The 21,448-nt window shown below is 35.1% G+C and overlaps 4 protein-coding genes across 18 annotated transcripts; 3 read left to right on the forward strand and 1 right to left on the reverse strand.

Annotated features, from left to right (window-relative positions):
- The first annotated feature begins 919 nt into the window (after positions 1–919).
- Positions 920–2,763, forward strand: Bcs1 (Bcs1 chaperone). Its single transcript, XM_046624380.2, has one exon. The coding sequence runs from the start codon at positions 1,143–1,145 to the stop codon at positions 2,418–2,420; it is 1,278 nt and encodes a 425-aa protein (XP_046480336.1). The 5' UTR covers positions 920–1,142; the 3' UTR covers positions 2,421–2,763.
- A 140-nt stretch (positions 2,764–2,903) lies between these two features.
- LOC124218042 (MAPK regulated corepressor interacting protein 2) lies at positions 2,904–8,762 on the forward strand. Of its 5 annotated transcripts, none has more exons than XM_046624385.2 (6): positions 2,904–3,752; positions 3,836–3,920; positions 4,700–4,821; positions 6,367–6,432; positions 7,110–7,181; positions 7,418–8,762. In XM_046624385.2, the coding sequence occupies exons 1-6, from the start codon at positions 3,701–3,703 to the stop codon at positions 7,486–7,488; spliced, it is 468 nt and encodes a 155-aa protein (XP_046480341.1). In that variant the 5' UTR covers positions 2,904–3,700; the 3' UTR covers positions 7,489–8,762. The 5 variants fall into 5 exon arrangements, with proteins under 5 accessions (XP_046480341.1, XP_046480343.1, XP_046480345.1 ...); XM_046624387.2 differs by having other exon boundaries at positions 7,644–8,762; XM_046624388.2 differs by having other exon boundaries at positions 3,168–3,752; positions 7,128–7,181; positions 7,644–8,762.
- A 2,863-nt stretch (positions 8,763–11,625) lies between these two features.
- On the forward strand, positions 11,626–17,971 carry LOC124215879 (Arylalkylamine N-acetyltransferase-like 7). 8 transcript variants are annotated; one of them, XM_069135437.1, is made up of 4 exons: positions 11,626–11,908; positions 13,431–13,700; positions 15,954–16,011; positions 16,471–16,623. In XM_069135437.1, the coding sequence occupies exons 1-4, from the start codon at positions 11,699–11,701 to the stop codon at positions 16,482–16,484; spliced, it is 552 nt and encodes a 183-aa protein (XP_068991538.1). In that variant the 5' UTR covers positions 11,626–11,698; the 3' UTR covers positions 16,485–16,623. The 8 variants fall into 8 exon arrangements, with proteins under 8 accessions (XP_068991538.1, XP_046475713.2, XP_046475716.2 ...); XM_046619757.2 differs by having other exon boundaries at positions 16,454–16,602; XM_046619760.2 differs by having other exon boundaries at positions 16,449–16,571.
- LOC124215878 (cytoplasmic 60S subunit biogenesis factor ZNF622) lies at positions 17,580–20,957 on the reverse strand. 4 transcript variants are annotated; one of them, XM_046619750.2, is made up of 3 exons: positions 20,778–20,957; positions 20,207–20,325; positions 17,580–19,238 (listed from the first exon to the last, which is right to left on the reverse strand). In XM_046619750.2, the coding sequence occupies exon 3, from the start codon at positions 19,205–19,207 to the stop codon at positions 18,068–18,070; it is 1,140 nt and encodes a 379-aa protein (XP_046475706.1). In that variant the 5' UTR covers positions 19,208–19,238; positions 20,207–20,325; positions 20,778–20,957; the 3' UTR covers positions 17,580–18,067. The 4 variants fall into 4 exon arrangements, with proteins under 4 accessions (XP_046475706.1, XP_046475707.1, XP_046475708.1 ...); XM_046619751.2 differs by lacking the exon at positions 20,778–20,957 and adding an exon at positions 20,399–20,710; XM_046619752.2 differs by lacking the exon at positions 20,207–20,325.
- Between the last annotated feature and the right edge of the window lie 491 nt (positions 20,958–21,448).

Genomic DNA, 21,448 nt, shown 5'->3' on the forward strand with positions numbered 1-21,448 from the left:
TATATAAAAGTATCCTGATGTGTACAAGTTTTATATACCCATTGGGCCGGTCTTCACTCCGGTTAAAATCGATACAGTAGCAATTTAATGAGTGGAATGCCTTGATAAACGAAACCTATTATGTATTTTTACCTGAAATATAAATTTTGGAGTCTTTTAAACCCTAGAGCGAAAAAAGCTTTCCCGCGCCGCGAGCGGCCAATGAAAATCTCCTACGCGAAAAACGCAAATACAGCACTAATTGTAAGCGACATAAGATATTTTTTAGTCAACGGAAGCAGTGTACTCGTGAAAGTGAATGTAAGAAATATTCCCACATAATCAGGTTTTCGATTCGAGACGATTTTGGGGAAGACCCCGCAAATCAAGTCACGTATTAGCTGACTTGAGTCTTGAACATTGTAGAATCCGGTAAACCTCTTCGTTTCCATTTTCACCTAACAAGTGACTTTTCCGATTCATTTAATACTTCCCGGGAGACAAGTTAGGAAAATACCAATTCAACAATCAGTATTTTTCCTGCGATGTCTACGTCCCTGTATCGCAAGGTTAAATGCGACTATAGATCCCGGATTATAAGTACCGGATTATAAGTACCGGATTTAAAATGGGAACACTGCAGATGGCGACGGAGACGTAGTCAGTGAGAATTGCATATAAAGATATATAAATACTTAACTTCTGTGTTTTCATTTCCGACAAAAAGGAGATTTCTGATCTATTCGATATTTCAGAAAATATAAAAAACAAGTCTGATCAAAGAATATGGACGTTAGAAGAACGTACCGAAGCCACGTGGGGACATCTACTATACTCTACCCAACTGTCGGTAACAAATGCCCCACTAGGCTTCCGTACATAAGGCATTTCTGATTGGCCACCAGAATCGTACTTATCGCTGGTCGTCACACGTGCGTCTAGTCCATTCTGCCCAATTCTGCTACACCAGACTCAAATCTTAACCTGCAAGTTATTTTAACTCGTGTACAAAATGATAAAGTCTGGATAAAGCAGTCAAAACAAAAGACGTAATATTTCGCGTCTTACGTAAATATATTTAATAACTAAGTTAAAGGTACGTTAGGGAAAACGTTTTCATTACGGTTTGTATATATCATTGTATATACTATTAAACTCTGAACATGACGATTGTTGAATATGTTCAAACTTTGTCGGACAATCCATATTTTGGAGCTGGTTTCGGGCTTTTTGGACTTGGTGCTGGTGCGGCTATGCTTAGAAAAGGAATGCAAGTTGGAATGATCCTTTTCAGGCGGCATTATATGATCACATTAGAGGTACCTTGTCGCGATAAAAGTTACCAGTGGCTTCTACACTGGTTAACTCATAAGGGTGCTAGGAAAACACAGCATCTATCTGTAGAGACAAGTTTTGAAGAAAAAGATACTGGGTATGTCAAGACCAAGTATGAATTCATACCAAGTATCGGTACTCACTTTTTCAGTTACAACGGTAACTGGATAAAAGTAGAGAGAACGAGGGAACAGCAAACGTTGGATTTGCACATGGGTATCCCTTGGGAAACTGTTCAACTTACAGCATTTGGGAGAGACAAGAGCATATATTTTAATATCCTTGAGGAAGCTAGACAAATGGCATTAAAGGAGCACGAAGGAAAGACAATAATGTACACGGCAATGGGAAGTGAATGGAGGCCCTTTGGACATGCAAGGAAAAGACGACCCCTAAATTCCGTGGTGTTGGATGCCGGAGTTGGAGAGAGAATATTAAACGACTGCAAAGAATTTATAGACAATCATGGATGGTATAGTGAAAGAGGGATTCCTTACCGAAGAGGGTATTTGCTTTATGGACCGCCAGGCTGTGGCAAATCTTCGTACATAACTGCATTGGCTGGTGAACTGGAACATGGCATCTGTGTGCTGAATTTATCAGAAAGAGGTCTGTCTGATGACAGATTAAATCATTTGCTAGCCGTTGCTCCTCAGCAAACCATTATTCTTCTAGAGGATGTAGATGCTGCTTTTATTAGCCGAGAAGAATCAAAAGAAATCAGGGCAGCTTATGACGGGCTTAATCGAGTGACATTTAGCGGTTTATTGAATTGTCTGGATGGCGTTGCTTCTACAGAAGCAAGGATAGTCTTCATGACCACTAATTATCTCGAGAGATTAGATCCAGCCCTTGTGAGACCTGGTAGAGTTGATCTCAAAGAGTACATAGGTTGGTGCAGCGCCTATCAAGTGGAACAAATGTTTCTGAGGTTTTACAAATTCTCCGAGAAATGTACACATACATTGGCTCAAGAGTTTGCCAATAGTGTTATAGCTCATAAACGTAACGTGAGTCCAGCACAAATTCAGGGTTTCTTTATGTTTCACAAGAACAACCCTGAGGAAGTAGTGAACAATGTATCGAAAATATGGGAACTTCAATAAAATAATATCTTAGTATCAATAAATACAGGTCACAGGAAGTGTAATGTTATGTACAGTATTCCAAGCATGGACTTATAACCTGAATTAATTAAAAATTTAGTTTGAAGCATATTTCGAAGTGTAAGTTGGCGTTTATAAAGGAGGACATAACACAGATACTTTAAATTTTTCTGAACATTGTGACCTCAGAAATTTGAAAATTAACATTTTTCTCCTCAACAAGCAATCTTTGTAACGATCTGGCACTGAGTAACCATATTTTTTTTACTAAAGTGTACCAGCCTTATGGCGTTGCTTATGGCATGTAACGAGAAAACGGAATGATAAATTATGTTCAAAGGAATAGCCAGTAAATATTTAATTTGTGTTTTGCAATGCCGGCCAGGTCTACTGCATAGACTTATGGTCTACTGATACATAAGTACACTGGATAGAGGTATCCCTACGAGGATCGCCTATGCTTGGCAGTTGACTGAGCTACCAAGCGTACGGCAACTCACTCATAGAGCCACAACTTCATGCAGTTATATATCAGTGGCCAGGTCATCTGACGATATGTATAGATTCGAATAGATTCAAGGCCACTAATGTGTGGAAAATCAAGGGTAAATCTATTTAAAACCGAACGTTACCAACGGATACAGACTTATAACAAGGGCCGCAGGAACTGAGAATTCAAGCCCAAGACATTTCCACCTAATAGACAGAGCACTATTCCGTATCTTGAACTTCACTTGGAAAAGCGAAAAACATTGTTTTAACCGATCAAGAAGCTGTCTTAAGCGTTTATCTCTTATCATAACGGACGAACTTACAGAAACGCTCCCCAAAGGCTGCTTCTGATTCGCTTTGTGATAAGCGCCATCTAAACAGATCAGAAGGCAGCTTTAAACGAAAATTCATGCCCCTGGGTCCAGTTATTTAATAGCTAAATTCTACAGTAATTTATGAAATTTCCTTGACTTCCTCCCTCTCTCTATCCGCAGAACCTTTCCACTAACAATTAGGTTAGTCTGCATCTTGCCCACTCTACCTGTATCATCTCTACGGAAATCATCCAGACTAGTCATCGAAGAACACTAGCACTACTAGTGGCTGTTCTGGTACTACTCTCTTGGTCTCCGAAATGCGAACCATTTCTGTACTTTGTAGTTCGGTCTCCCTTCTAATTATACTTTCTGGTTTTAGCTTTTTTAGCCCGGTTCGGGCTTCTGCTAGATGGTCTCGTGTTTTCAGTTTCATACCACCAAGCATTGAGTAAGTTTTCTTCGTAAAAAATCATGTACACTGTCTCGAAGGGGCCTAGTAAAATCGTAGCAAAGACGCGAAGAGGTAGAAAATGATTTTAAAGACTCGGGATAGACAGTTAGTATTAAAAAAACAAATTAATTTACATGTCAAGTTAATTCTTTCAGGAATTAGTCAAAACTTAGAGAGGCTAGAAACGCTGCGTGATCTTACGAGAAAATCAGATCCCGATGAAAATCACGATGTAACTAAGTGAGTATATTAATATATAATTCGATCGAAAGTTATTGTTGGGCAATCGGTATAACGTAACGAGTCAATTTAGTGATGATTATTAAATCCCCATTGACGCAACAATCACTTACACCTATTTGTTCCACGCAATATTACGCAATGATAATAGTTGCAAGCCATCTCCCATAGCAACTGTAGAGTATTTATACCGTTCCTTACACGCCACACACCATTCATAATGTATTAACCATGAAAATTCGTTTGGCAACTTGAAATTCATTGAAAAATATCACAAGATGATTTTAGCTCGTTCAAATTAATTAAAACATGATGACACGGACTTTACAAGTCATTTCCTAGGTGAACAACGAGTCTTGACAAATTTATAAAATCAGGGTTTATGAATGAATAATAATAATAATAATGGTATTGATCACAACAAAGAATACTAGATGATGTTAAAGGTTAAAATCAGCGCATTTTGTTATGAATTATTGAAAAACAGCTATTCGTGAAAGATAATGGGGCAATTGCAATGGTTATGACACTAGAAAAAATTATAAAATGTACTTCGAACCTTAGTCAGCTCCAAAGTATTTTTTTTAACATTGAGAATATATTGAGAATATATAAATACATTACTCCAACTGCTTAGCATATTTCGCAAGTTTAGTTTGATATGATTTATCGTTTATTCCATATTTTAATTTTTCTATATCATTGAATGTATTAAATCGGTTTAAATGCTGCAACCTTCGCCAACAAGCACTAATTTCTCTGTTATTTTTTTCTTTTAGTCATGTACCAAAACCTGTCTTCCACATCAATGGGAAATCAAAATTCAGTTCTCAAAGGCACCTTCAGAATCAAGAGGCAATTACTCCACAGCACGAGGAACTTATTAAATTTGTTTACGAATGTAATTAATGATTTTAAACATTACTCTTAATCTTCAGTTTTTTTTTTTTTTTACATTTGTAATTGACGGACAGAAATGGTTAACGTCATTTTACTTTCTACACAGCACGTAATGTTGCGGGAAAACTAAAAGACCTAACATGGCAACATCGTAATATTTTAGATATACTACTCGATTTTTCTACGATGCTCTAGACATCGCAGAGCAACATTTTGATGTCCGTTCTTTTAAATATACTTGCTATGTTCCTGTAATGATTTAATGAAATATGTCTCAAGTATCAGTACGTTACTTTTTGAAAGGGCTGTGTATCCGCCCTGTGAATAAAATCTCATTTGCTTTGTTCATCCATTGCTTCAGTAGCCATTGTTCCAGGCAGATCGGATGAAACAAAGGCTACCTATGTAATGTTCTAAATACTTGAATCATTTTCAGTTAAATGTAAGACGTAAGTAAAGAAATGATTATAATGATAATAGTATTTTCCAACGTAGCGTTTGGTGTACCAGTATCTGGGAAAGGTGTTTTGAATCCTCAATTCAACACACAGTAAAATGATGTAATGATAATACTACTGGATTATTTATGCATAATTTCAAGTACACTGATTGTATTGCGATATTTTTGCAATGTTGTGACTGCAATTGCAGTATAGAAATATTGGAGAAATATTTCTGCAAGATTGCGTGCCGTGCAAACTGCTTATTAATTTAATGTGTTTCTTAAACAATTTGGTTGCATAATGTAAAACTTGGTCTCGATAACTTCATAACTCCCATAGAGAGGCTAATTCTAAAAAAAAGCTATTCATCATTGCAACCGAGTTCGGATATGTGTTACACATGGCACTTATGTTCTCAGCCTGGGGGGTCTGTAACCTTACACTCTGCATGGTTGTCTCTTGTTCCATGTACTGAATATGAAATGTACTTATCTATACTGCTTTGACTTCTGTGATAATATTAGCGAAAAACTGTTCTCAGAATAATCTTGTTAATTTCCGGAATTTAATATGAAAAAAAAAAACAGTGTAGTACTTATTTATGATAGTACTTGGTATGAATTTTTTTTTTTTTTTTCTCGGCAGCTCATATATCACGAAATATATCATTTTTAGCTAATTCTTTTTTTTTCATAAGTAAATATGGTGGAATATCTTTGTGAAAATAATACATCATCACGTACAACGAGTAAATCACAAAAAATCAATGATCGAACTCAATTTTCTTGTGAATGTTACATGTAATTATAACAGTTGCGGTATTTTCGAGCATTGCAGCTCAACTATGAATTTTGAAAAATTTCAATTCGCAGCTTCAGAGCCCAAGAGACAAATAGAACTATATTTATACTTGTTCTGAAACAACGTCACGAACATTTAGGAGAAAACATACTTACAGTATGTTAGGAATTATTACATTTATTAATCCATATATGTCTTTTAATATAATTTTTTTAAATAAGTGTTCATATTGCTTGGAATCATTCGAATTAAAGTTATTCAATTTATAGCTGATCTAACTATATCATTTAATCTCATTTCAGCGTGGAGCCAAGTTAGCACACAGAATAGCGAGTCCTCAGATGGTTCTGAATGTCCTGAGCCATGCAGTAAGTAATCGAAAATGACTGGCCATAATTTTGATTTTTATTCTCATTGATAGATTGCTTGCAGTCACATACCTGATCATCAACGTCGACTGTCAATTCTTGGATAAGTCGATTTTTTGCAATAGAATATAAAAAAAGTTTCGTTTCTAAAATTTCAAGGCACAATCAAATCTCACGATATAAGCTTTCAAAGTTATTGCCTTTCACCAATGGAAGGCATCTTTTAGAACTTTGTTACCCCGTGAACCTATCAGCAAGCACGTATGTGGGTAAAGGTTCTAAAACTCCCCTACGATTAGTGAACGGCAGCTTGAAAACTACTCGTGCTCTCAACTTTTTGAAAAGGAATTTTTTTTTTTTATTTAGCAAGAAATCAACCTACCTATAATTGATGTTCGCCATTAATTACTCTGTATGTCTGATGAATGCTATTCACTTATATTTTATTTGAATTCCGATTGCTGTTTTTTTTTTTTTTTTATATCTGTCTCCATACAATATTTTAATTCAACTAATAGATACAATTTGCAAATCCGAAATAATAACTAAACGCTGTCTGAGGTAATATTTGCTTGGTATCAAGCCACTTTTTCCCTGCATTGAATTGATTAAAACAAATAGAAATTAGGTGATTTAGTCATTATAGAGCAAGTAAAGCAACAAAAGATTGATCGTTGGCCACAATTTCATTACAGGCCCTGGGGCGATAGTATATTACAACGATGGAGAACCGAACGTAGTCTTACAGGGTAAGGATGATTTCACATTTTTTATTTAATCTCGGCTTTAAATAAATAGTTGTTTTAGAAGGACGTGCAATGAATCTAGGTTCAATATTACAAACGTTTTGGTACATGATTTCGTATTAGATATCTCAAAGCACGTTGTGAGAAATTAAAGTTTCGTGTATGTGTAAATTACTTCTGAAAATTGTTAAATAGTTCAAGTCGTGAATTAATTGAAAATTTTGACCGTACAATTTCAGACTTCAAACCATTCGATTTGGAGTCTTGGTGGGGAAAGCGGCTTTTTCACAATATCACCAAGTCACTTTAAGATATTAAATCATCTTTGTTCAAAAGTGGCTTCAATAACAATGTGAACGAATGACACGACGATCAAATCAGTTGGTTTCATATTGAATTTAAAATTGATGAATATTGAAGGGAGCGCACAAAATTAAATTTAGTATGAATATCTTGTAATTGCAGTTCTTGATTCAAGCGAATACCCAACGTAGAAGAATTATCATTTTACCAATATTCTCCAACAATAACTGATAGATTTTTGTTGCAAGAGATTATTGGTTAAAATTAGTCAAGACTTTCTTACATATAAGGAGGTCTTTAACATTTTATAAATATTAATTTTTAATTATGTTTATAGGTAGTTGAAAGGTAACTGAATGTACCCGCGACAATTTTTACCCAGTGCCATTTTTTACACAGCAATTTGTAAATAACAGGTGCTTTATAAATTTGTTGTATATTAAAATGTTATCTGCTGAACTTCTATTAATTGTTAGTAACTGTAGATGTCATTTAATGTTGGACAAAAATACGCCAACTTTCATAGTTTTGTTTGTTATTGTTTAATATGCTGTAGAATGTGTCTCTCAGATTTCTGTGCTGAATTCTATAGCAAGAGAATTATTATAACACCCGCTATTCGATTGATATCGTAGTATCCTCATCATTGGTACGCTGCTGAATTTTTTAAATTCTCATGCTCTTAAACACAGCTTAATTTGTTATAGAGATACATACAAAATGCAATGTCAGGTAGACAATAAATAATATTATTGTTATTTTAAAGAGTGAATGTCTCATGAGTAAAAAAGAGAATTATTGAGTTATGGATTGAACTATGATGTGAATCTATCTATACGTGTATTATGTATATGTGTATAAACACGATACAAATTGACACGTATCTATGAGGTGTCCGCTAAGCGAATGTTTGAAAATGATATCATTGATTGTTACAACACTTGTATCATTTAACTATTTTAAGTACTAGTATAACTTTGTAGACTGATACTATTAAGATTGTTATAAATTTATAAAATATTTGTACAGCGTGAAAAAATTAATGGTAGCTCGATTATCATAAACATTACATGAGTAGTTGTGGGTTATTGTCGAGTTTATGAGGTACACATTTCTTTATGCCATTAATTTATTCGCACTGTATTAAAATTGCAAATTGCAATTTTGTAGTCGACATGTAGTGAGAAAATTTGGCCTACGCTGCTGAATTTGTTATTAAAAGATATATATATATATATGTATATGTATATGTATATAAAATATATATATCTTTATATTTTACCCTGTGTTTTCGTTGTTTCATTCTGGTCTACTTAAGTCATATCTCCCCCATTTATTTCTGTTCAAGGCAAAGTGATAATGAAATATTGAATCACACTCTTCCATACGTAGACTAAAAACTAAAATTTTCGATGAATGATTTAGGTATTGCCTTTTCCCCAACGAATTGCATCTAATTGTAAGTATTAGGGGCGTGCGGGTACTGAAATTCTTCGGGTCGGATCGGGACGGGTAAAATGGACTACTTTCAGGTCGGGTACACGGAAATTTCAAGTACTCAGAAAGTTCGGATTACCCAAAAATTTCGGGTACCCGAAAATCTCGAGTTTGCCGAAAAACGAAAATATTGATCCAGGACTCCAGCGGATGATCTTCGTATGTTCAGGAGCGGATTTGATAGTTCTGCCATTCTAGGTAATTCTAGTACAGGATACGGGATAAGGACGACCTACATCCAACTGTTTACCAGATAAAAACTATATTGCACCTGTGGCCTGTTACTACAAAACGATGCCATGAAATATGAAATATTATGTGGGAAACTGGAACATTTTAAAAATTCACAGCTCGTTAACAACTTCGACTCTTAGCTGAAATTTTCAGCGTTGTTTGGGGATAGAATGAAGTATATTCCCTGAAAATTTCAACCGATTTCGAGTTGATAGAAAAAAGTTACAGCTATCTGAAAACAGCGATTTTTCAGAAATCAGTTGGTTTTGCGAGGCCGTATATAAAAAAAGAACGTGGTAATTAATAATAATTCGTGTAGGTTGTGATAAAGTATACCTAGACAAAAAATTTGAGCCGTCGATTGGCCGTCTACATGGAAAATTCTTGACTTGGCAGCGTTTCAAAGTTATGCGAAATTTAGCTAAAATAGTAGTTCATGAAAAGGGTCCTAATTAAACTGGATTTTGCTTTGGAGTAAAACACTATTTTTTTCTCAAAAATACAAGGTCAGAGAAGGGGAATGCCGTTTGATTCGAGTCTTTAAGTTTCATAGAGCTCCCGTGAAAAAATCGTGAAAGTAACTAAAAAATTGAATTATTAAAAACTTCAAAAATTTCTATAGCCACCAGATTTTCTTATATCAAGCTCAAATTTGGAGAATCGTCTTTTTTTATAACCTACTTTCTTTAAAAAAATCAGCAGCCGAACCGCTGACCCAAGCCCGCAGGCTGCGGTCGAAAAGCATTGGACGTACCCATATTCATTCTATGAAAAATTGTTAAGTACCTGATTACCGTTAAACACAAATAACAGCACATGAATAAAGAAATTAATATCCGCCTTAGGAATATTTTCTGACCACACCGTTACCGAGTTACCGCGAAGAAATTGTTGACACTGAAAAAATAATTTTTCGTAACATTTTCATTAGCTTTTTCGACACTTCATTTTTTAATTTCGTAACCCCAAAGAAGTACTATTCTTTCGTAAAACATGGCGATGGCATTTATTTTCTTAGACTATTGTGTCAAAACCCTGGTTAAAATTTTTGAATTGGCTCGTTATAAAAAAAAATAAATGAATAAAAAATTGTTGTTTGAAAAGTGAGAGTTTTACTAATTTTCTGCACCTTTCGGTCTTAAAATGGATATTTCATTTACTATAAACTTTAATAAAGTTGAATTTCACGCACATGATTCTCTTCCTTATTGGAACAAAGTAGAGGTTGATGTCCATGCTATCAAGTCTCTTTACTTCTAATAGGAATGATTTTACGAACAAAAAAGACGCAAGGTGGATACTCATTCGACTGTAAGCTTTTTTTACTTCATCGTTACTAACTTTGTGTCGTTTTTCTATGGTCATGTTGCTTCCGAGTTGGAAATTTTTTCAAAGTATTTACTGATTTTTCAGTATCCATTCTTTTATTGCTTCTGAATTTCGTTACTGTCTGTATTATCATCTTATTATCTACTTGGTTATAAATTTTTCTGCCTATATGATCGGCTTGATGATGTCATTTGGTTGTGTGAGTTTTTAAGTTAAGGTAAAACAATTTTTTTCGAAAAAAAGAAATTTTGTCCATCCATTTTTCTTACAGGTTTCTCAATGGTTTGAAACTTTCTTGTAATCTGTTTTAGATCTTAAATGAGCATTCAGTTCGAGATTTTTAAAATGAACCAAAATCTATTTTACCAATAACATATTAAAAAATTCCCTTTATCAAAGCTTATATTTTTTTTTTTTGGAAATCTTGGCTGCTATCCGCGAAAACGTTAACAAAAGATCCACATAAATTATCATTCTTATTTTTTCCATTTCACCCTGGATTGTTAGTAAATTAGCGGGCGGCAATTTGTGATTTTCAAAACTTCATTTTCGTTTGTTTTACCTGAACAAGCTCGATTTTGCGGACAGAGAAATGGATATTATTGATTTGACTAATTATAAATGAGCAAAGAATTTGAGTACGTGATCGTTTTGGATTGAAACTGTGATGTGATCCTATGCCTCTCTTCTGGCTTCGATCGCATGCTTTTAATTGGCATGCACATAAAACTTATACTATAAAAAATATTTCATTCGCATATATTTTATAGGTATCCGAATTACGTGTGGATTGGATTGTGTTTAAATTTCTAATCAGTACATTCATATTTTATACTTGTTGTATACTGCAAGAATATTATAATATTTTGCACTTGATTTTACCCGATGTACGAATGATTCCTGCCTGCAAGCGTAAATTTTGTAGCGCATGATAAGATAGGTCTTGTCAATTTAGCGGGTAGAGCTGACAGCTCTCAGTCAAGATTCTGAGGCTCTGTATATCAGAATAATGAAATAATGATCCCATAGAGTAAAATTGGTTGAACTGGGTCAATCGATATATAGACAGAGACCCAGCCTTTATGCACCCTTGTTCTCTCGACCCTCGCCTCTCGTCGAAGACGCGTGCGTCTGGATATTCCTGCCCATTCCATAACATGGCCTCCGACCTGAAAGTAGTGTCGATCCAGGAAGATAGATTTTCTGACGTGATCGTCCACCTGAGAAAAAATTTCTTCTCTGACGAGCCTCTCAACAAGGCAGTGAAACTTTGCAAACGTGGTGAACCTCACGCAGCCCTGGAGCGACACAGTTTGGCTACCCTCCAGCAGGGTTTCTCGCGGATGGCTGTCACCGATTCAGGGGTGGTAAATCATTATTTACTTGAAATGTATTCCCATAATTTGTTCAATACATTCAATACACGGTGAACGTTAGTAATTTGATCATTTTCGCATTACGATAATAAACGGACAAAATTGTAAAGTTAAACTATACAGGTATGTGTTTAGCTTCCATGTATTCGCGAATGTAATTCTTCATCCGTTGATTATATATGTTGAAGCCAGTTGAAAAATGGTCAACTAGTCTCGCTTTGGCAGTATGTAAGGGACTTTCCACGTGAAATCGACAAACCGAAAACCCTCACCATGTCAGTTTTGATCGGCGATTATTGTACGGTACTAGTTAGAACTCCCTATGAAACACTCTATCCTGATTCTTTCGGATTTCCTTTTCGAACCGTTTGCGCCACGAGTTATCAATTTTCTCAAGTTCATAATTATGTCCTTGTCTACTGTCTTGTAAATATTCACAAAAATTCTACGATCCAGGAGAAACATTTCCAATCAACGTTTTTCCGTTATATTTAAATTTTTTTTTCTTTTTTTTAACTTCAATATCGCATTGATGCGAGAAATATATGAGAATGAATAAAAAGCATAAATAATAGCAATTGAAAATTTTTCAAGTTGATTCATCTTTTATTTTCTCGTGTCACATAGATTCTCTCGTTAAATAAATTTTATTATTGTATATACCTACATATTAATATTTTATTGTGTGGCACTTCCGTTAATGTAGTATTGAACAAAAAGAAACACCAAAATTTGAACGAAAAAATGTTAACACTATCAACTTTGTTGGAAAATGATTGTCGTTTTTAAAACAATCGGTAAGGGTGTAATTTTTAACTCGAAAAAAGCCATAAATCGGAAATTGTTCTAAAAAAGATCTGGGAGAATCAGGAGAGTGTTCCAGAGGAAATACTACCATGCAAAAAATCGCCGAACAAAATTGAGATTGGGAGGGTTTTTGACTTGTCGATTTCATGTGGAAAGATCGATATACTAACTCGCAATCAGCTACTATTATTGTATTAAAGAATCTCGTACTTCAATTATAAAGAGTGAAATATTGGCAAGCATACATGTACACAGGTGTGTGAAAAAATATCGCCATTTGAGTTCCCAGTGTTTAGAAACTCGTTGCGGCGTCAAAAGTAAAATCAAAACTAAACTGTTCTTGCCAATATATCTTCCGGCGTGATGTAGCTTCAGATAACCATGGCGTGTTGGAATCTACCATATAAACTTATATCGTTGAAATAAATTTGCAATTGTATTAACGGCGACCATATTGATTTAGTGTTAATATTACTAGATGATTCACCGGGGAAGTTGTGGAACATACATTTTTTTGTAGCACAAGTAAAATTTGTGCATGATTACCTCGTACGTTATTTCGCGCTAGGCATTTTAAAAAGTCGTAATTAACATTTACGAGTATTCACTTCGAATAATTCATTCGTATACTTACGGTTTGTACATGTGCTTGTGCCTAAGGATATCGTTTACTCTTATTGTTAGGTATTAATCTGAGTGTTTTTAGATCGCAGGAGTTGCTCTGAATGGTACGGTAAAGAAAAGTGAACGAGAGAAGGCGGAATCGCGTCTCCTGGAAACGGCCGACGAAAAATTCAAAGCAATTTTTACGTTACTTTACGGTGTAAATGAGAAGGTTGATTTATTTTCAACCTACAATACCGAAGAGCTTTTTGAATGTCGAATTTTAAGTGTCGACGAAAACTTCAGAGGTAGAGGCTTGGCATCTACCTTGATGACTGATAGTATGGAAACAGCGAAGCAAGCCGGATTTAAGGTACCTAATTCGGAAATCTTACATCCGTACAGCTGCTCACTCGATTAATTATATCCCTTTGTTTTCATCACGATTATTTGTAATTCGAGAACCAGTTTTTCATCTCCGTATGTACTCGCATTATTATTTCATTCAAGGCAAACAAACACAGCAATAAAAAATTTCGGGTATGAACGATTCCACGTCAAATCGGACAAGAATTTATCTCGTGTTTGTTAAATCGTTTGAAACTTTCGTTATGCAAATTATACGGAAAAAGAGAAGACATGTATTTTTCTTCGTTAAGAATGATATGTTTTCTCAAATTAAAAAGTAATCCATTTTTGCGAAAAGTGAATCCGCCGTTTGATTTGACAATAATAAATAAGAGTATACATCTCTTTTCTTTCCACGTGTACTTTGCGTAGAAAAAATTTGACTCACTTGAGGGGAGCACCCGGTGAAATTTCTAAGTCCGGTATTTTTCAATAGAACTAAACGTGCATCAGACTACTTGTTTTCAGGCCATGATCGAAATTTTGTTTTTTAAGACTCCTCCCTTTCATTTCTTTTGAACAATATGTTAGGGTGTCGCATCGATTTTTTTAGGATGCTTAGCATCCATAATTGTTGTATAAAACATATCAAAGATCAAAACACGCGTAACCAAAGACTCGAAAGCAAGTAGTTTGATGCGCATTTATATTTAGTTTTATTGGAAAATGCCGAACTTGAAAATTCCATTGGGCGCTGCTCCCCTTTGAATAATACGAAATCTAAAAACTTCCAAATCCGTTCATTTGTTTCGTTAGTTTGATGTGGAAACTGCCGATATCAACACGGAACACTTACCTCTAATGGACGTATCATGAAGAATATTTAACACTGTCACGTGCACATTTTTTTCTGCCCCAGAGAGATAGTCCAAAGCTTACAATTACACAATATGAACTAGGCACTCACAAACGACCAAGTACGAAGTAGACACCGCACAAAATTTAAAATCAACATCCAAACAGAGAGCAGAATTGCTGTGGGGTTATATAGTTTGGAGCTCTCTTTTGTGGCGAGAGAGAAGAGCAACCGTTCGCCACCTGGTGGTTGTCCGTAGAACCTCGACTTACACGCATGGATATTCGTAAACATCAAATGGATATCTATCACCGGCTTTAATCTAATCGTACAGAGGATTTCTGTAGAGATCTCTCTATTAGAGATCCACTATGGATATGGACCTCTAATAGATAGAGTGTTCCGTGTGGATATAGGCACTGCACAGGCCTTAAAGCTGAATTGGTAACCGTATTAAAACTGAACACCATTCTATCACATCGCGAGTACATCACTCATGGTGCGTATAACGCGTACTGAACTGTACCGGATGTACGCGGATTTTTTCATTTTTAAATTCCAATACCCTTACACTGTTTATGGAAGTTTGAATTGGTACGTTCAGGAGTCATTTTTCGTGCAACCCTTTTTTAAGCACCGGTCATACGTTTGAAGATTTCTACAATAGATATGTAGTGTGCCGCGTAAGAGCCCTAGCTATTATACTCGTGTATAATCTCTTGAACTAAAATGAGGAAACCCGTGTTTCGGTGTTTCACGGTACAGGCGTTTGTTAACGAGAAAAAACCACTGAAAACTTAATTTCGATGTCTTCTAGAAAATATTTTAGTTTACTGAGAATTTTATCAGAGCATGTTGGTCCTGTTCTTTCTACTACCTCGCTTCCCAAACACTTTTTAAATATTTAAGTCACCTGACATTTTCGAATTTGCTACTTGGGGTATTATCTGTGTAGAATTAAGTTTGCATTTTTAATTTGGCAATATCACTAGGCAACTAAAATATCACAGTCTATTAAGAACGAACGTAAGAGCGTATCGAATCGTAAGTTACGTGGAGCCATTAAGTGGATATCAGCGGATTTTTTTACCTCAATTGTGTAAATACGAAACTACAGACAGCTGAGTGCAAGCAGTGAGGTTTTAGTTTTTGCACATGGAATCAATATACAGCAAATAATATAACGAAAGAGGTTTTTTAAAATTAAAAATACCTATTTCGTGAGATGCCGAAACATGGGTCTCTTACTTGAGAATGCCATATTAACTGTGCCATACGATTTTATCCACAATTTTTCATAGGTAGAACTGGCATATTTGGCTTCTCAAAAATTGAAACAGATGATATGTGTTTAAATTAAAGATGAGTAATCCTAATCTGTGCAGCAAATAGTTCATTAATTTCTATGTTTCTGTTTTTCAGCATGCGAAGTTCCGTTCGTTTGCATGGATGGTTTTGTTTTCTATCCACGCCACAATATGTAAATATTAAATTTTCATGTTTTTCGTTTGACCCTTTACCGTTTACAGACAGTAACCATGCAACTATGCAGATTATCGCTATCACTATTATTGTATATTATCATAAAATCTACCGTGGTAAACATTTTTGAATGATCTTTGCCATTTCTTCTGCAACCGGAAATTCATCATACTTTCAGTTTATACATTATAATTGTTTCCACTCTTTAAATAAAAGAAATATCAGTACATTTTGATTTATATGTATACATAATGCATCTGCGATAATTGTGTTGCACATTATCAAAATATAAAATATAAAATATAATGGTTTTCGTATTGTCACACCTATTTTCAATTTGGTTTACTTAAATTTATATCAAACTTTCCACGAACAAATTTGATACGTTAAATTGAAAAAGGAATTTGTCGAAGATAATTTATATTAATATTTTAGAGCAGTACGACTCTTTTTATAGGTATTCAAAGCTGACGCGACTGGTGTATACTCCCAGAAAATCTGTGAAAATTTTGGATTTAAAACTGTGGCAGAAATTCCGTACAGCGAAGTAGATGAAAATATTAGACCGCCACCACCACACGAAGCTTTAAAGTTGATGGTAAAAATTTTGGAATAAGCGTACATGATTATACATATTGTATTCAGACCAACGCACAAAAGATGAAATGATATATGTTTAAAAATGAACATATATACTATACATATAGGTAGATATGGTATTCATGTATACATATATGTATACGTTTCGTTTTTTTGAACGTGACAATAAAAGCTTTCTTATATTTAATCGTATAAATACGTGAAACAAAATACTGACAGAAATGAAAAGTTAATCTGGAATTTCTATTATTGTTAAATACGAAAATACCATTTACCATATATTATATACATGTATAGATATTGTTCATGTGACTGTGTTTTAAAGGAACTTTCGTTAATCGATGGTATACCATGAATGTTTTGAAAGTACATATACATATATATATACAAATATGTTTGTGTGTATTACACAATTATACTGTTACAAACATGTTTAGAAAAAAGAAAAGAAAATTGTTGCATGACTTGTCGTGAAGTATAGCAAAAAAGACTAACGTTAAATAAGTGTTGACGTTTTTTTAAATATGTGACAATGATGCTACACACTGATGGAAGTCTAAAGTAAATAATTTGTCACCTGAGTACATTGGTGCCATTATACATATACATAAATAAGTTCTAGCGGAATTCAAAAATTTCACTGCAAGTAATATAGGGTGTTGGTAAAATACCAAAAAAACGGAAGCTCACGATTGAGATTGCAAAAATATTGAACCTGCCGCCAACAGGCTATCGTATTGTATTGATATTTTTTTAGAGAGTTTGTAGCACAGATTTACCTCATAAAATTTATTGTTCAGAAACGGGTCCACATACCTGCGGGATGATGTTACTAAAGTATAAATATGATTGAATAATATTTTCGTTGTTCAGAAGTATTCGAAAAGAAAGAACAACAAAAACTGATACAAATGATATTACATATACATGTTATTTTTTAAGGGTGTCAACAGAATAAATCCTCAATTTTACTATAATCCATGTCACATCATTCGTTTATTTCCTCAACTCCATGTGCATCCAAGAATGCATGTTACAATGATTTCACAGGAACTTTGAAATGTTCTACAGGTCAACACAATAATTCAACTTCGGTAAATAGAATATGAATGTTGTTCTAAACAAACACTCAATGTAATGAAATATATTTAGAATCGCAACGTTCGTCCTTAATTTACAAATGTTTTCGCTAACGTCTGAATTAAACTTTATAACAAGTATTTCAACATCTTTTAATATGGTTAATTTTAAATGAAAGATACTAAGATGATCGTTGACAGTTTGCGTGGAGAAACGAAAACGTTCGGAAGAAAATTCAAGTAGTTTGAATAAGAAGGGGTGTTAATTTTTTTACGAAAGTGAGGTGAAGAAAAAGTTACCGTTTTTGATAACAATTCCCGTTAAGACTGTTATTGATATATAATTCCTGTAATCAAGAACATAATAATTAACACCTAAAAATTGACTTGTTGCCGGAAATGTTTCTGTAATTTATTCGCTTTAAATTGTAGCTGTGTCGAGTATCTAGCTTGAACTTTTTGCATGTATTTTATATCCCTAGCTTTTTTGATCACAGCTTCCTTCTGCGTATCAGTCCACCCCAGAGCTCTGTACTGTGTTAAAACTGCTCGTAATTTATCTCTTTTTGGCAGAGCTAGTGCTCTGTTTGGATCCAAACTCTGCTTATAATACCGCATTAGAGATCTATGTCCAATCGTGGCTCCAGATGGGAGGACCAATTGATAATCGGTATCATCAATCTCTGAAATTTCGACCTCTTCATCTGGATTATCGTACCCTTCATCAGGATAACTAGAAGAGTAGTCATAGAAGTCTGCGTACTCTATCAGAGCTTCGCCTTCGTGGAGCATCTTGCAGTGTCCTTTGTCAAGCATGTGAGTTCTAGCTGCGTCTGCACTTTGGAATGCTTTACCAGAGTTGTTGCACCAAAGGCACATATAACCTGCATAAACTTTCTCACCAAGATATATCAACAACCCTCTGGGGTTCGTGCAGTATTCGGGATCAGGTAAGAAGAAAGAATGAGCCTCAGTCATGTGTTTAAGATTACGGACAAAGGACCTGCTGTGGTGGCTGCAGAAAATACAGTCATTATTTTCAACCGGATTTTCAGTGTCTTCAATCCATTCATCCGAATCTATGGACTCAATTTCTGAACCAATTTCCATGTCTTCGAGGGTTTCAGGAGGATTTTTAAAACGAGAATGTAGTCGACTGTTATTCTTTTTCGACAAATTTTCGGCATTTTTTGATGCTTCTAATGTTGTGGTTTCAAGAATGTCCTCATCATGGAAAGACAATGCTTTTTCTTTGTGTTTTTTTGATGTCAAATGATTCTCATACTGATTTTTTGTGTTAAAACTTTTTCTGCAGGCTTTGCAGTTGTAAGATTGTTCCTCTTTTCCACGCTGTGCAATCACCCTCCTCTGAAACTCATCTGATGTTACTGGCGGCAATTCTGCAACTTTTCGTTTCAAGTTATACCTGTGCCAATCGGACTTATAATGCTGCCTTTGAATATCAAGATCCCTGAATGCCACACGACAGGTAATGCATGTGTATGGCGTATTCATAATGTCTATATTTCCTCAGCACAGTTGCTTTCTGAAATCGAGAAGAATCGAATTGATCTAATATTTATTCACATGTACAGCGATATACTGACAGCAAGATTTCAAACAGACTTGCATGAACACTTGATTCCTTTGTTTCTAACAGAATATCTACTTGTTTTTACCTATATGCACCACAAGCCATCAAATTCTTTTTATAGTAACCCGGCGTTACTGGATTGAAACCTTTGCTGCGACTATTAGCAGTATGGAATGAATGTACACAGCACTCAAAGTTTTTCCTAGCAAATTACAGACAAGCAAAGATTTACCGTGTCTATATTGTCTGGAATGTTCCCTATGTAGATTCTTTTTGTAATGGACATTGCCGCATCGTAAAGTCCATTTCTTTATTGTGATTATTTTGGAATGGAAAAAATATCGAAGTATGATGAATAACAAAAGGGTGAACAAATTTTATAACAGCCTTTAGATTACTAACAGATGATGTCAAATGCCTTGAACTGTACTTAAACTTAAGTCACTTAATTAATGAGCAAAATGTGTACAGACATATGATCAATTTCTTAAAAATTCTAAAAGTTGGGTGATATATATTTCCAGATTGATTTTGAAAAGCAGTCAAGTACTGAATAAAGTACAATTCACCGCTGAAACCAGGACAGTATTGACTACCCCGAGCATAAATAATGAATAAAATTTATAAAGGGTCTGTTAGCATGCAAAACATGATTGCTGAATAACAAAAAGACAAATGAAGTATCAAATCGTGTAATAATATGATGTCCACAATTGAACAGGTTTTAGCATCCAATTATTGAAATGGAGTGATGTCAAAAATTAGCTTTCAAATTAAAATTACTTATCATCTTCGTACAGTCAGGCATAAATTAGGTTAGGTTGTGATTTCATCAGGTGACTCATTTAGTTTTAAAATCGGGTGTTAGAAATGGATCATGCCTATGAAAATTGAAAAATTTCAATCGCTAAGATTATTACCAGAATAGTGTTGTTTATTTTTGCGACGGATACTGGAACAATTACTAACAAATCCGTCACGCTGCTACACTTGCATATGTACGATCCTCTTTGGGCTTGTGGTGACTTGTGCTAGCCTACTAAAAAGCAGAATAAAAGCTCGTTCAATTATGGCTTTTGAGTCAGTTAGCAGATAATTATCAGGCGGTTTACTTGATATACAGCGATCACGATTGGTCAATAGTTTGCCGCAGAGCGCCTTAGCGTCACTCGGAGCACGTGAAAATTTTATAATCGAATATAATCGAACGTAGCCTTGAAAACAAGTAGAGGTTAGAGCGTCATACGCTCACATGGCAGTTGCGGCAGTTACGGAATGAAATGAAGCTGCCAACAACTTGGAATAAGTTTATCAATCGGTGATTGTTTTCGACCTAGGCATTTTTTGAAGCACTTGTCAGCTTAAAAATATGCAAGATTATCATTTTTAGATAAATTTTGGCAGCTCGCTTGAATCAGTTTTCTGGTGTTTAAAGAGAGTAAGAACTAAGAATTGCTAAAAAGATTTCGTAACTTCGTGTAGGTGACTTACAAATCAGTTGAATATTTTTCCTTGATAATATATACTACTGGAGATAGCTAAATCCAGTGCGGTGAACTTGCGAAAACTACAGCCGAATTGGCAAGAAAACGAGATTTATGTCCCCACAGTACTTCAGCTCCCTCACTTTAGTATTTGAATGGCTGTTACGAAGAGTACCCGACCAATCAAATGGAAAACGAGAGAGACGGAGTTGCAATTGCGGGGATCTAGGGGGCATGTTATATATTTCTTCTCTCTCTCTCTCGCACTAGACTTCCGCTACACGTTCTCTGAACACGCGGAATCGTCCCTCCAGTAAATACCGTAAATACGTCATGTTCCAAGGCAACTACTTCTTCCATAGTTGTTCACCGCGGCTCTGTTTCAATATTATTACTCTTGCCTCAGTCCAGCTTATATGCGAATCACAATATAGTTTGTGAATTTGCGAGAAAATAACAAGGAAGAATAGTTGAATCGCTACCTGCATGTGAGAAGTCGAATAGAAGTATGTCAGTGAACAACCCGTGCATGCTGCTGTTCGGCCCATGCTGCAGCAGCATGTAACAATCATGCTCAATTCTGCCGTAAAGCGCTCCCGGTCTGAATCGAAAACTTGTTATCTCATGCTACCTGGGTTAGGTTGGAAGCGTGATTGACGACTCTTAAACGTATACCGA

Source organism: Neodiprion pinetum, chromosome 4, assembly GCF_021155775.2.
Source record: "Neodiprion pinetum isolate iyNeoPine1 chromosome 4, iyNeoPine1.2, whole genome shotgun sequence".
NCBI classification, from domain to species: domain Eukaryota; kingdom Metazoa; phylum Arthropoda; class Insecta; order Hymenoptera; family Diprionidae; genus Neodiprion; species Neodiprion pinetum.